At 39.9% G+C, this 14,351-nt stretch overlaps 1 protein-coding gene across 3 annotated transcripts in view; it reads left to right on the top strand.

The window, feature by feature from the left end:
* ELAVL1 (ELAV like RNA binding protein 1) overlaps positions 1–13,709 on the top strand; it is a 36,937-nt gene extending 23,228 nt beyond the window's left edge. Inside the window, exons 3-7 of one of the 3 annotated variants that reach the window (XM_037384542.1) lie at positions 19–122; positions 947–1,100; positions 4,670–4,895; positions 10,711–10,824; positions 12,129–13,709. In XM_037384542.1, the coding sequence (XP_037240439.1) occupies positions 19–122; positions 947–1,100; positions 4,670–4,895; positions 10,711–10,824; positions 12,129–12,453 (923 nt within the window). In that variant the 3' untranslated portion in view covers positions 12,454–13,709. Of the gene's footprint in view, positions 1–18; positions 123–946; positions 1,101–4,669; positions 4,896–9,144; positions 9,217–10,710; positions 10,825–12,128 lie in introns of all 3 variants that reach the window. The other 2 variants (XM_037384543.1, XM_037384544.1) reach the window with 2 other exon arrangements.
* The last annotated feature ends 642 nt before the right edge of the window (positions 13,710–14,351 follow it).

Below are 14,351 nucleotides of genomic sequence, written 5' to 3'. Positions count from 1 at the left end.
AAATGTTCTTCCATGTAGGACACAGCTTAGGCTATGGCTTTGTGAACTACGTTACCGCAAAAGATGCTGAAAGAGCAATAAACACACTGAATGGCCTCAGACTTCAGTCAAAAACTATCAAGGTAGGATGTCTAGATTTTTTTTCAGTCTTCTGTGAAAATGGCATTCTAATAAGCTTCATTCTGGTGATAAGACTTGTGTGCTTTCCAAGTGCAAGAAAGGTAAAATCTGGGAGAAGAGTAGTGAAGTGAGCTGTTAAGACTCTCAGGTTTTGTAACAGCTTTGTATTCAAAGATTCCCTCCTTTACATTGCCACCAGTTTTACAGAAGTAGGTGGGATTGTTCCAAATTGTTGCCAAACTTTTGAACTCAAGTACATCTCAGATACTTGATGATCTGTACTTTAAATTGTGTTAATTGTGCTCCTTTTCAAAATAACAGCTAGTACTGTGTGTGTAGGAAATAACACCTGCTTAGGTGATATTTGTAACTTTCTCGAGTAGCAGAAGTTGAGATAGAAAACTGCACTCCAGCTGGTAAAATCTTTTTATGAGGCTTTAAAAAATGCACTTGACAGCACAAGTTCTTGGTGGGATCTGTGATTATTGACAGGTCCAGTATCAGAGTCAGAACTTCAGACAGGGATTCTTCAGTGGAGCGAGTATGTTTGTTGGAAGCATCGGTATTAGTCTGCTGCTGTCTCTTTATAGTAATGCCACTGTTGTATAAGCCCGAAATGAATGGAGTTGTACAGGGACATGCCTTTTCTCTTGTAGTTCTGGCAGTTTGCTCCTACCTTCTCCCTGTTCTGCTTTTTTGAACTCCAGTGAAAAATGCTGGCATTCTTTAGTGGCGAATAAATGAAAGTGACTCCTAAAGAAATAATTCACTCTTTCTTATTTACACCTTGAACTTACCTTTTCTTTTTTCTCCTCTCTTTTTAAAGGTTTCTTATGCTCGTCCAAGTTCTGAAGTTATCAAGGATGCTAATTTATATATTAGTGGACTACCAAGGTCGATGACACAAAAAGATGTAGAAGACATGTTCTCACGTTTTGGACGCATTATCAACTCACGTGTGCTTGTGGATCAAACTACAGGTGTGTTCTGTTACATTAGCTTCATAAAACTGTAGTGTGTAGCACGTTTGATGTTTTTTCATAGACTGGCAGTTCCTAAGTTAAATCACTTTGACAAACTAACCATAACATCTGGTGTCAGTCACTGATAAAATTTAAATGGGATATGCTTTTCCAGTGTGGTTTGGTTTTTTTTGGTTTTTTTTAAGACACAGAATGACTTACGCTGCCTCCTTTGCTAGCTTACAGTTTAAACCTCATATCATATTTTATGCTTTTATTGTCAGTTTTACCAGGCTGAGCTGCTGATTTGCCAAACCTACTCTTGCTATGACACTTGATGTTACTGTAGTAGTGCAGCGTGCTTCTGGGCAGTTTGTAACCTGGAGCGCTAATGTTACCTTTACTTTACACGTATGAAGCTATTACCCACAGGTAAATTCCAGGCCATAGTTATATATTAAAAAGCAAAACAGTAATGTGTTTTGTCTTTTATACCAACTTGGAACCCACAGAGATTTCTCATGTTTTAAAACATTGAGGTGTCTTACAGTCCTCTGTGCTTACTGCTAACCAAAAGAATGAACTTAATATGCTTAACACTACTTTCTTGAATTTTCTGATCGTGTTTTGTTTATTAAAAAAAAGAGAGAAAGATAAGGGAGATGTTGCTTAGTTAAGCACTCGGCTCAGGAGAGACCAAAGTTAAGGATTTCCTTTATAATGTTAATTGTAAGGCTGTGTTAAATGTGTTTTCACAGAATTTTAGTTTCTTGCCTAATTATTTCAGACTGTTTAACTGCAGAGTATGGCTTATCTGGTAACCTTAGGTGTTCTGTGTGGGTTTTTTTGTTGTTGTTTGGTTGGTGGGGGTTTTGGGTGGGTTGGTTTTTTTTCCTTCTCCGTAGCCCACATGTCATGTATGAAGTTGGAGAGAACTTTTGTAAATACACTTTTTCATTGATTATACGTATGCTATATTAGAAGAGAAGATAATTTAATTCTAGCAATTCCACACTTTTATATCTGGTAGTGTGTACACTTATACATAGTAGTTAAACAGCAACTTCCATGCCCTGTGAGGGGTGTACTGTGATTTAGAATGGGATTAATTAACTTTTGGTGGGATTAACCTGACTAAATGCTAAAGTCTACCATCTTAAGTATCTCTGTCAGAGCTAGCTCCTTGTGTAGGCATCTGCTTCTAAGTGTTTTGCTTTGGTCAGACCACACTGTAAATGCGACTGCATAAGAGATATCCGAGGTGACTAGATAAGATCTGGATACTGACATTGTAGACACTCCAGCGTAGAGCGAGGAAAATCCTATCCTTCCTTTCCTGGAGAGAAGGATTCATTTTGTCCAACTTTGATATCTGTCTGGCTGTGTCTCTAGAGCTAGTTATCCAGGTGACAGCTGTAGGTAGAAGCAAGAAGGCGGCTTCTAGAGCACAGAAAACTTGTTAATACAAGTGTCCAAAATAGCTGTCTGGCTGCCTATGGAGTCTAGATAGCTAGCATCTGTCTTTTAAGCTTTAAAATGAGATGAACAAAGTCATACAATTAAAATATCTCCAGTAATAATACAGTTTTCATTGAATGTGCTGAGGCTAATTCAGTGTCAGCTCAGAATATTCCGCTTGCTTTCAAATAACTTTAATATCGTATTGTTTGAAGAATGTATTCTGTTTACATTATAAAGTTTAATGCATACATAGCCTAGGTTTTCTTTCCCTTCAAAAACGTAGCTGTGCCTTGGCTTTAAAACCTGCGTTTCAGTGCCTTGATCTAGGCCCAGTTAGGACACATTGTAATTCGTGCTTTCAAATTACCCTCTTAGCAGAGGTTGTTCTCTATTTTTTGAGAATAATCTGTTTTAAAATACTTAGATTTTTAAACGAACACTATGATAGATGAAGTGAGAAGCACTAAGATGAACAGGGTGGAAGTGGAGAAGGAAGAACAGTACGTTGGGCTCTGGGATGGCTCTTGCTGACTTCTGGGCGATGCTGCTTGCTGTTCTGTGCCTTTCCAGAGCGGGGAATATGTTTCCTCCTGGCACAGAAAGGCTAATCTCAGTGGGTTTGGAGCATATAGTGCTGTCACCTCTAATTTGATGAGTCAATCTGGTCCAGCCTCCTGTTTTGGGAAGTAACCAGCAAGAAATCAAAAAATGGAGTAACTTGTTCACAGGTTGACTCTTTTCCAGATGACTGAGAAATGCCAGCTGCACAGCTGGTGCCAGCCATACCCTGCCGTTGTTCTGCAGTTCTTAAGAAATAGGCTTTTTTTCTGTGTGACTTTGCATATTTAACAAGACGAGCTGTTAATTATGAAAGTTCTCCCAGTGCCCCACGTGAAAATAGGCTTTTTCTAGAGCCTGTGCTATGGGTAATGGTAGGAGTTGGATTCCCTGTGCTCGCTTGCTGCATGCTCAGAATTTTGTCATGCTGCATTTCCTGCTGTGAAACACGGGAAATAATGTATCAATGAATGTATTGTATCAATTCATTGATACAATGAATTGTCACAAACAGCTGTGTGAAATCCCAAGTATCACACCATAAGCTTGAACAACTTCTGAAACTTTGAAGATTGCCCTGTGTGGGTGTAGAGACAACATGAAAATGTTGATAATAGCCCTTTCTGAAGCAGAGCTGGTAAAATTCTAGAATTAGTCTAGCCATAATATCCTCTTTGGAATGAAATTTAAACCCAACGTACCCTTTTAGCTTCACTATGATAAACAGTATTTCCAGACTATAGTCAAGTCACAGATGAGAAGTCGAGGAAGAGATCTCATAAGGCATAACTTCTACCTCGGTCAGAAGGGTAACAGTAGCCAGTGGCTGGGGTCTGGAATAGGAAAAAAAAATCAAAACCCCCAAAAAACAGCAAACAAATGTTTAACAGCAATTTGTTTCAGTATGGTTACGAAGAGGTAATTCTTATTCAGTTTTTAATCAATTAAAAATAAGGTATATGACAGCCAGAAATAATGGACATGGTGTAGGTGAAATTGTGATCTCTTTGTAACAAAAGGTTGAACTACTTTATTATAGTTAGACCTTTGGGCCCTCATCTATGAACCAGAGTGGGGTTTTGGCATGGAGAACTGAAAACATGTGCAAATAATCAGTGTCAATGTTGTGTTTGCAGATGCTTTTTAGTCTTAAAGTAATCGAAGCTAAGAGGCTTTGTCTTGTTTTTAACCAACTGGAATTAATTCTCTTTTTGTTCTGTGGAATTAATTTAAAATGTTGGGAGGGTCTGGGGTTTTTTTTTTGTTAATGGAAATGTTAGTTGGTGATGGTTTTCATGGAATTCTACGGGATTGGATTTTTTTTTAAAAGTGTTTTAGTCACTGCGGTTGTTTATAGCTGAAATAAATGTATTAATTTGTCTTTTGTTTCTTAATTTTGTACTTTATCCTCTAGCTGCTGAAGAAACATTAGTAAATGTAGAGAACTTGAAAGCTGTGACCATAGAATATTTAACTTTTTCGTTTTTTGCTTTCAAAGTTATTTTGAGTTTATCCTGAACTTCAATTTTTTTTTTAATTTTTTTTTTTTTTATTGGTTTGGTTAAAAGGTTTGTCCAGAGGGGTCGCATTTATCCGGTTTGACAAAAGGTCAGAAGCAGAAGAGGCAATTACAAATTTCAATGGTCACAAACCCCCAGGTTCCTCCGAACCCATTACAGTGAAGTTTGCAGCCAATCCTAACCAGAACAAAAATGTGGCACTGTTATCGCAGCTGTGTCATTCACCAGCTAGACGGTTTGGAGGGCCAGTGCATCACCAGGCGCAAAGATTCAGGTAGGTTAGGAAGAATAATGCATTTAAGGCTGTACTACTGTTCCCGTGTCCGTCTGGGAAACTGTACTCTTGCAGCTGTGCAGTAATACCTTCATTGTAGCGTGTGTGAATGAATAAATATAGTGCACTATATGTCCTGCAGTGTTATGTCAATAAATTGTTGAATTAAAGTATGATGAAAGTAAAAATCTTACTTGTAAAATTTATATTTAAGTTAATTCTTTAAAGGTACATACACTACGGTGCCTGTTTCTACAATTGAGTGTATAGTGAGATGATAGAAAGTAGCAGAATCCAGATGGGTATTGGTAGATGCCTGTCTCAACAGATCCCCATTCTGTAGTCTGTATATCTGAATGCAGATATAATTTGGCAATTTAATTAAAGCTCTGAACCATTGGTTCCAGCAGGGAGGTGTCCTAGTAAAATAGGGAAACCTTATTTCCCATTAAGAGATTCTGTGGGATTTCTGCCTACATCTTGAGCTGTGCAGTGTTCTGTCTTTCCTTGAGTGCTGGTAAGTTCAGTAAGATTATTGAGTAATTGCAACATACTGTCTGCTTCGAGAGCTGTGGAAGGTGCTGCGTGTTTTGCCTTTGACAATTGCCTTAGTTGCTGTGAATATGAATTGCTTGAATTTGGATTGCCTCTGTCGCTTAAAGGAGGGTGTTGATAGTTGGACTGTGCTCTGGAAAATGCATTATATTTACTGTCTCACAGATAAGTAATTGGCTTTGTTATGAGTTGTGTTCATGAAAGTTCCTGAGAGTAGTGTTTCCTTGTTGAGAATTTGCTTTTCTTTTTCTCCTCTCTGAGTTATCCAATTAGCTCAGTAAAATTGGACTGAAAACTCAAATAGCTTTTTGCAGCGCTGCTGTTCCAACATTGTTGTGACCTTTCCATAACGCGTTAGTTCAGCCTTTTTAAGATCAGCTAGGTGAAACGTGTCTCCAGTGAGAATTAGTACTTTGTAGTCATCTGTTGTTTTACGCTAAGAGTGATTGAACGGGTTGCCCGGAGACTGTGGAGTGTCCACGCTCAAAACCTCGCTGTAACGGGCCTCAGCAACGTGGTGTAGGTGTCCCTGCTTTGAGCAGGGAGGTTCACTAGAGGGTTTCCAGTAGCCCCTGCCAACCTCAGTTGTTCTCAGATTTTCTACAGCTGTAGCCCAGGCAAGCTTAATGCAGGCAGCTCCTGAAAGAAGATTTCATGTCTGTGGAGTGCTCATCTAGATCTCCCCATCTAAAACTTTTAAGCTACACCAAGGAGTGAAATTCTGCCTTGTTGGCAGTTAGGTGAACTGTTGAAAAACTTACACATCTCTTGTGTCAGCCAGGGCTTCAGTGTGTCCTGATCCCGGTAAAGTCCTGAGGCCTGTGTCTTGTGTTCTTGTTCTTAATGTAATTGGACATTTTCATCATCGTTCTTCCCCTTAACAGAATTAAGATGCATCAGAATAAGCAGTACAAATAATATTCACATCTATAATTAAGATACCAAATAACTTCAGTTCTGTCCTGTAAAGATCACTTAGGAACAGTAAAAATGATTAATGTATTTATGTTAACAGTTGCCGGTGAAACTAAATTCTAATTAGCAGTTCATTCATTGATCTTTAATTGTGCCATGAAGAGCAGCATTAATGTTATTTGCGGGCATTTCATACGTTTCTGCTGGCATGGGTTTCCACAAGTGGGGATAAGATAACAGGAAACATTCTGTCTCTTTCTGTTCCATTCCTGCCTCTGCGGTAACAACTACGTCCACTCAAGTTGTCTGTGCTCAGTGCTCGCTTGTCAACACATCTTGGCTGACTCCTGCTCCTAGTTACAGGAGAAAGAGCTGAAGGTTTTTAGGTACGACAGATTGACAGAGGTAGGAGTAGAGCGATTCTGGGTTGAGCTGTGCTGCTACGAGTATGCCATTGAGACAAGATTAACCAGTTGACTTGAAGACAAGACCTGTCCATCTCTCTTCATCTTTTGTCACAGACTTGCAAGAGCTTTAACACTCATTGTAAAAACTTCTTCCCTCAATGACACATACATGCATGCACATATGTACATGTATGCCCAACACGCACCATCCCACAGCCCTTCTTATTTTTCTTCCCACCTTTGCTGTTAACTACAAGTTTTTCTAGGAAGCCTTCCTTAAAGGATGCTGAACTTAGTGAGTTATAATGAGTCATACTGTGTTAAAGCTGGGGAACCTTAGCTTTGACCGAGTCTTGTTTGTTTTGTGCAGTGAACAAAACATGATGAAAGGATAAGCTGCTTCCAAAGAGCTCACAGTCCATATAAATTACAATTGTCGTCTCTGCTCCATAGAGGTTGAATACTTAACCTGGCATTTTGATTACACTTCATCTCATTCCATCATATCCCTGTAAATCCAGGTTTAAGCCTTTAGTATCTCTAATTTGTAATTGTTAATTCCTACAGATACCGCTCAGATCTTTGTTTAATGTTCTGTTAATCCTTTGTAGTTCCAGTGGTATTTGTGGCTCACATCAGAAACTGGTCTTAATGCCTTGTCCCACTGGAGTCCTGGATTGGCCTGCTCATTCTGAGACATGGTCCAGAGTGCTGTTTCCATCCAGAAGGAATGATGCTTGCAGCATGGGATTGTGTTTGGAGGATAAATTAAACATCTGGGGCAGGAGTTTCTTTTGAGTGTAAGATTTGTTTACTTAGAATAGCCGATCTTTAGGTGTTGAGCTCTGATGAAGTTAAGGAGTTTAGCTCCTGAAGCATGAGAAGGCTGGCCAAAGTCCCTAGAAGTCCTGTGCTTTTCCAGTTCACCAGAGCTTCATGCTAGAAGAATCTTCTTTCAAATCTTGAAAATATCCCCAGTTCAGCTGGTTTTGCTTTCAGACGTGTTCAGGATTGGAGCCAGTTCCCACTTACTTTGATGGGCATACTTCTGTTGATACAGGAGTCAATGAGTTGGGTCCAAAATGCCTGGAGGGGAGGTGTTGATTCTTGATAGTACTTTGATCAAGGGGAAATGCTAGAAGACTCTAGAGCAGTGTTTAACCCTGTCACTGGCATTTCTGCTCAGACAGCTCCCACACATCTGTTTTATTTCACTCCAGTGAAATTGTTTAGACTTTCAATTTTGAAGCCAATTTGTAATTTGGATGCAAGTTGTCTGTGTTGAGAATGCCACAGAAAAAAGCATTTCATCCAGAGTAGTATTTAATCAAAATTCTAGAAGCATGTGGTACTGAAACCCCTTATTTTGATTGCTGCTGCTCTCTGACATGTAGCCCTTCGTTTCAACACCCTGCTGTTTCAGGCTTAAGGCTGGTATCACTGAATTCTCAACCAGACTGGTTTTTTGCACAGTAGGTGGTTCCTGTCTGTATCAGGGTGTAGGAGAAAGTTGCTAGAGGGGAAAACTGTGGACATGACCAGTATCAGTGTAGTTGAACTCCTGCTCTCTGTGGAACTATTAAAAAGTAAAAAGATGCTCAGCTCACGTGTAAAGGCAACATAGGCTAATATTAGAAATAATATTACTGTTTATTATCATGTAAACTGTGGGATTGCTCCCACCTGTGGTGCTGTTCTCAGATTGCAGTGAAAAGAATTCAGCAAAAGGTTTATGGGACTTTCATAGAGCTGAAAATGAATTGTTTTGTTCAGGAGTGTCATTTCTGAGATTGTCCTCTAGCATGTTAAAATAATCTCAGAATCTTATTAAATGAAGCTGTCTGTCTTATACCAGTACAGCAAAAGGTCATTCATATAAATGAGAAGCTTATAAAGTGTAAAATACTACAATTAAAAATATACTCTGTTGATACTTAGTGTCACAAGGTGGTGGAGTTGTGAGGTTGGCGTGACTTAAAAGAACCACCCATGGATAGCATCATCTGCAGACTTTTAGGGAGGATTGAAAAAGCAGCGTGGAGGGGAGAGTATAAAAATAAGTACAACAAAAATGAGGACACTGGCAGTAAGTATGCAAAGACTGAGATCACTCAAATTAGAATATTAATGGAATTTTTAAAACATTTTCTCAGAAACATCTTGGATCTCTGTGGGGTTTAGTGTTCTTTGCCTAAATCAAACAGTGTTTTAAACATCTTTAATAACTGCCTAGGAGTCACGTTGATTTTGTGTGGTTGAAGAAATCTTTTCCTGTAGGACAGAGAAGTGTTATGTGTCGTCTGTTCTGTGCCTGGCTGCATACAGGCTGTTACCCCGAGCTAACCAAGAGATTTTGTGTCCCTCTTGTGCAGGCCTTCAGCCCAGGACAAGCGTAGCGATTTATCAGATCAGCTGAATTGCAGTAGGAGCCCGCTCAACTCATTGTGAGTGCTCTCACTCATGGCAGATGTCCTGTGTGATGCTTCCAGGTGGATGCAAGCCTATACGTAAATTTAGCCTTCCACATAGGATCTGATTCTATACCGTGTTTACTGTCACTTTCGCAAATTTCTTTTTTGATGGTTGCCTTTTAACCAAGCAGAAACTTTTGTGAAAGGCTGTTTTTTTCATGTGTATTTGCAAAGTATAGCTTCACTTCAGTATCGTGTTAGATCTGGGTGAGGGAGATACTATGTGTGAGGTGGTATTTCCTATGGTTGGTTTTTTGAAATCACTTTTCAAGTCTTTTAGGGATATTTTTACCCTTGTGTAGTGTTTTGTTTTGTTTTTGTTTATAAACCTGTAAGGCTTTTGTGAGTCAAAGCAGGAAGAGAGGAGAATCAGAGAATTAGTGTATCCAAAGAACAGAGATACTTGCTATTTAAAATGATTTTGCCTGTATAGTATGCATTTAGATTTGTCGTCTTCCTGCATTCGATGCCCAGCTGCTCTTCTACAGGCGTTTCCAGTCCTTGATGTACTGTCGATCTGAGCTTGTGGGCAGAGCCCGAGGCTTTATAGCAAGCAAGGTTCAGAGCTACACTGACTGCTGGAACCAACATCATGCAGTTCTGAGCTTAGTGATTTTCTGCTCCCCATACATGTGAACAAGAACCTGAGACTGGTGATCTGTTGAGATGAAACATTTCCAGATATTAAGATAAATACTTCCTACCAGATCATTACTCAAATGGAGAGAAGCTACAGGGCTGAAGGTGCCTGTCAGAAAAAGTAAGCATGTAAAGCATGCGCACAGGAACATTTTTATATAAAAGCAAAATAAATAGTAGATATGTCACATAACCATCAGATCACGTGGATTAGTGCGTCTCATTCACGCTGTGATACTCTTAACTGCTTTTTCAGTTTTACTGTAGTACAAGGATTCCCAAACTTGGATTTGCTTGGGGCTGGCCAACAGTGGCAGCGGCAGTGAGTACGTGCAGCAGGAGCTCAGGTGTGGCACAGCAGCGGCAGGTAGCCAGCTGGGCTGCAGCCTGGCTGAGTCAGGGCACCTCGGCTGCCTCCAGGCAGTCAGCAGCAGCTAGGGTGTGATGGAGGGGCAGGGGTCTGTGCCACCAAGACTCCCCCCGTTGTGGGTACAGGAGGGTCTGATAGCTCAGGTCTCCAAGACAGTGAGCGCTCTGAGCACTGGAGAGCCTGGGGCAGGGGAGATGGTGACTGAGTGCTTCTCTTGTATGAGTGCATCAACCGAAGTGCCACACTGAACATGAGCTGACTTCCCTGCGTGTATGTGTGTGCTGCTGCAGCTCTGCTCCCCTTCCCTCTGAGAGACATTGCCTTCAGCCCTCCCTTCTATTATAAAGGCAGCAGCAGCTCCTCTCTTTATGCAGGGCAAGAAAAAAAATCAGTGGGGAAGTGTTTGGCACTTAAATGCAGTGTTCACTGCCCAGACATCCATTCCGTGTTTTCTCCAGGTCAGCAGAGAATCAGGAACTGCCACCGCCATGTTCTTGGCAGAGAGCAGCACGTGTACCGCTTTTAAGTGGTTTGCATATCACCAGTGGTACACCACAGTTTGGGAACCCCTGGTATAGTATAATTATATTTCTACAATCACGTGACCTCACATTATTTAAATAATACATAAGCACAAGGGATCAAATTGAGTTTTTTACCTTAACTTTCACATTTCCTGACCTTTGAGTGCTTAGCTGTGCAACCATAATATTGCATTAAAATATTCTGAAGCTTTGAATTTCTAGGATGGAGACCAGAAATAGAATAAAGGGGAATTAGAGATGTGGATTAGAGGAAAAAAGAAAATAATACAAAGCAAGACATGGAAAGGAGAGGTTTTTGCTTTTTGTTATGCATAAATACTGCTGGGGTACTATGCAGGGAGGCAGGGTTTAGGAAGAGTGGGCAGGTGATTTAAAAGGTCCAGTTCAGTGAAGTCAGATAAGTTTTCCCTAGTATGAAGTTGGTGTCAAATTAATTAGAAGAAAACCACATTGAAACTGCAAAACTCTGTGTTTAAATGCGGTTTGCTATTTTGATGTTTGAAAGCTATTGCAGTTAGAATTATCTGCATAACCAGTATTAAGGAACAAAACCCCCAGATTTAAATTCTGTAGCTAGAAACGTGGGGCATCCCAGCTACTGAGAATTGAGTGAGGAAGGGCTCGTATTTCCATAGCTGCAAGTATGCATGATTCTGGCTTATTTAGTAGCCTTCTCATACTGGGAGTGTTTGCCTGCACCTGCTGCCTTAAGGTGGAAAATGGACGAGGTTTTGTTCTGTTCCACAAAAAAAGAAACTTTAATTAATACACACGATTTCTACTCCTAAAATCAAAATACGCCCTCCTTCCCCCACCTCGCCAACACCCAAAGAAATCCTTTGACTTAGAGTTGCCAACATGCTGGTTTGGGAGGCAGGAGAAGGAAGATATGGGATGCAAACTCCTTGAGTGAAATAAGTGAGATATGCCTGAGGGTGGCTTGAAGCAAGCTGGGGTCTGGGGGGGTGCTGCCTGTTGCCCACGCTCGAGCCGTTCTGTACTGATGCCACGGAGCACTCTGAACAGCCTAGCGGAGTTTGAAAGCTCGATCCGGGTCCCCTGTGAAAGGTGATCATGTAACCTTGCCCTGCAACTGTTCTGTTGCCTACCCATTTCTAAGGCTAGTTCCCTATTGCTAAAGTAGTTGGAATATTTTAACTTTTTTTCCTGGCAGCTGTCAATTTGATTGTCAATTTGAATGGGGAAACATTTCTTTCTGGCGGTGTTGATGTCCATGTAGAAAATATTCATTCTCAGTTGCTTCCCATTCAAGTTAATTTGCGTAATTGAATTGAACTTTTACATGAAATATTGTGCTTTTTATTTGCTAGGTTCTCTCCTATGGGTGTAGATCACATGAGTGGGCTTTCTGGTGTAAATGTTCCAGGAAACGCATCTTCTGGCTGGTGTATCTTCATCTACAACCTTGGTCAAGATGCTGATGAGGGAATCCTCTGGCAGATGTTTGGCCCCTTTGGTGCGGTTACCAATGTGAAAGTTATTCGAGATTTCAACACCAACAAGTGCAAAGGTTTTGGTTTTGTGACCATGACAAACTATGAAGAAGCTGCAATGGCCATAGCAAGTCTTAATGGCTACCGCCTGGGGGACAAAATCTTACAGGTTTCCTTCAAAACCAACAAGTCCCACAAATAACTTGCTCGTGCTTTTTGTATGGAATAGATAATTGAGTGACAGAAGTTGAAACATTTTTGTTAGTGTAAAACTCATTTTGCGCCAATTTTCACAAGTGTTTGTCTTAGTCTAAATGAGAAGTGAAAAAGGTTTTATATTCTGGGATGCAACTGACATGTTCAAATGTTTGAAATCCCACAATGTTAGACCAATTTTAAGTTCCTTTTAAGTTATTTCATTTAAAACATATTAAAAATCCCCTGAAATCTTAAGTAGATTGCATTAACTAGACCCTCTGGATGGTGGTAAAATTGAAGCATGCTTTCACTTATGAGACTAACATTTGTTCCATTGAATGTTGTCTGCAAAAACTGGAATTTTCTGAAAAATATCAGGCTGAATTCATTAATTTTCTTGTTTTCTGATGTTGTTGTTTTTCCTACCCATTCCCCTGAACTTCTCTACCCCAGACTTGGTAGTATGGAGGAAAAGTTGAGAAATACTAATGTTCTAGTTTGGCAGTAAATTGTTTGATCGATTAATATTCTTTACTACATACATAGCTGAGGAGTAGGCTTTTTAAAGTCAAGGTCTTGTAAGTAGTAGCATGCCAGCATAACTTTTAACACCATTGATGAGGTAAGTTGCACAACTGAGCAGTGGCCAAGCTGTCAAATTCAAAGGTTTTAGAAACATTACTTTGTAAAGCCCACTTTCTATTAGGAATGGACCAAAGAGTTTCAAAAAAAACTCCGGGAAGATTTCAGAGTCAAAATGAAACTCCAAAAAGAGAGTGTGAATATATGTTGCTACTTTATCAAACTGAATCTCTTCTGTCCAAATATTTAATGCATGGTGCACTACTTACTGGTACATTATAATGCAGCAAGATACTTACTCGTTTTCAAAGATCATTGTAGTTTGAATTCCTTTGGTAGTTCTATTTTGTAAAGAAAAAACAGTTATAAACATTTGAGCATTGTATTTCTCGCATCCCTTCTAATGAGTGCTAGATTTTTCTATTTTAATAGGATTTTGTTTTGACAACTAGCTTTACTTATTGAACACTCAGCAGAAAAGTACTTACTACTTGCAAGTTAGATATTAACAAAAAAATCCCTTTGATTTGTAGATTTAAAGATTAATCCCCCAAGTTTTCTGCAGACTGCCTTGAAACTTTGAGTTGTTCTGTTTCTGTTAATTTTCTTTTGCTTTTTTGTGTTTTTTGTTTGTTTTTACTTTTGCATTTAAGAACATTAAATTTGATTTTGTTTTGCTCAAATTTTGTTTTGTTTTTTATTTTCTGTTATTTTTTTGCTAAGTATTGCACAAAGTGTCCAGCTTTCAAAGAGTGTTGTTTTGAAGAACTGTAGTTCCTCTTTAAAGAGTTTTACATTACTCCTTTGACAGATGAGTAGAAGAAAAAAAAAAAAAGGTTGTGAAACAAGAGCGCTCCAATAAATCTGTCACATAGAAACTGTGCGCCACAGACTGATGTAACCCTGCAGGTGTTCTTTGGTAGGAAACGTGAAAAGGATTACTCTTATCAGACAGAGGCCGTGTAAGGATACTGTGCATGACTAGAGACTTGGCCTGGGCATCTTTCAGGTCTAATGTCTTTGTTCTGTTGCCAGAAGCTAGAGCAAACGCAAAAATTGGGTCAGTGGTAGTCTTAATGCAGTGTCTCTTTTTGTGTGAACCTCTACCAGTCCTAAAGTTTATTTGCAAATTCCAGAGGCCATTCTAAGCTGCCTGCTCGTATCGCTCCATCCCTAGCTGACTTTGCCTTGTGCTCGCGATCGTTTTGCCTTTTCCTGCGATAGGATCTGCAGTCTTGCACTGCCCGACGAAGTCTGTACCAGCATCTCTGCACACTGCACACGCTCGCACTGAAGAGCAGCTGAACTAGCTGCCCATCT

Source organism: Falco rusticolus, chromosome 4, assembly GCF_015220075.1.
Source record: "Falco rusticolus isolate bFalRus1 chromosome 4, bFalRus1.pri, whole genome shotgun sequence".
Lineage (NCBI taxonomy): Eukaryota > Metazoa > Chordata > Aves > Falconiformes > Falconidae > Falco > Falco rusticolus.
Note: the sequence above shows the minus strand (reverse complement) of the source record. Positions and strands in the feature narration are given on the sequence as shown.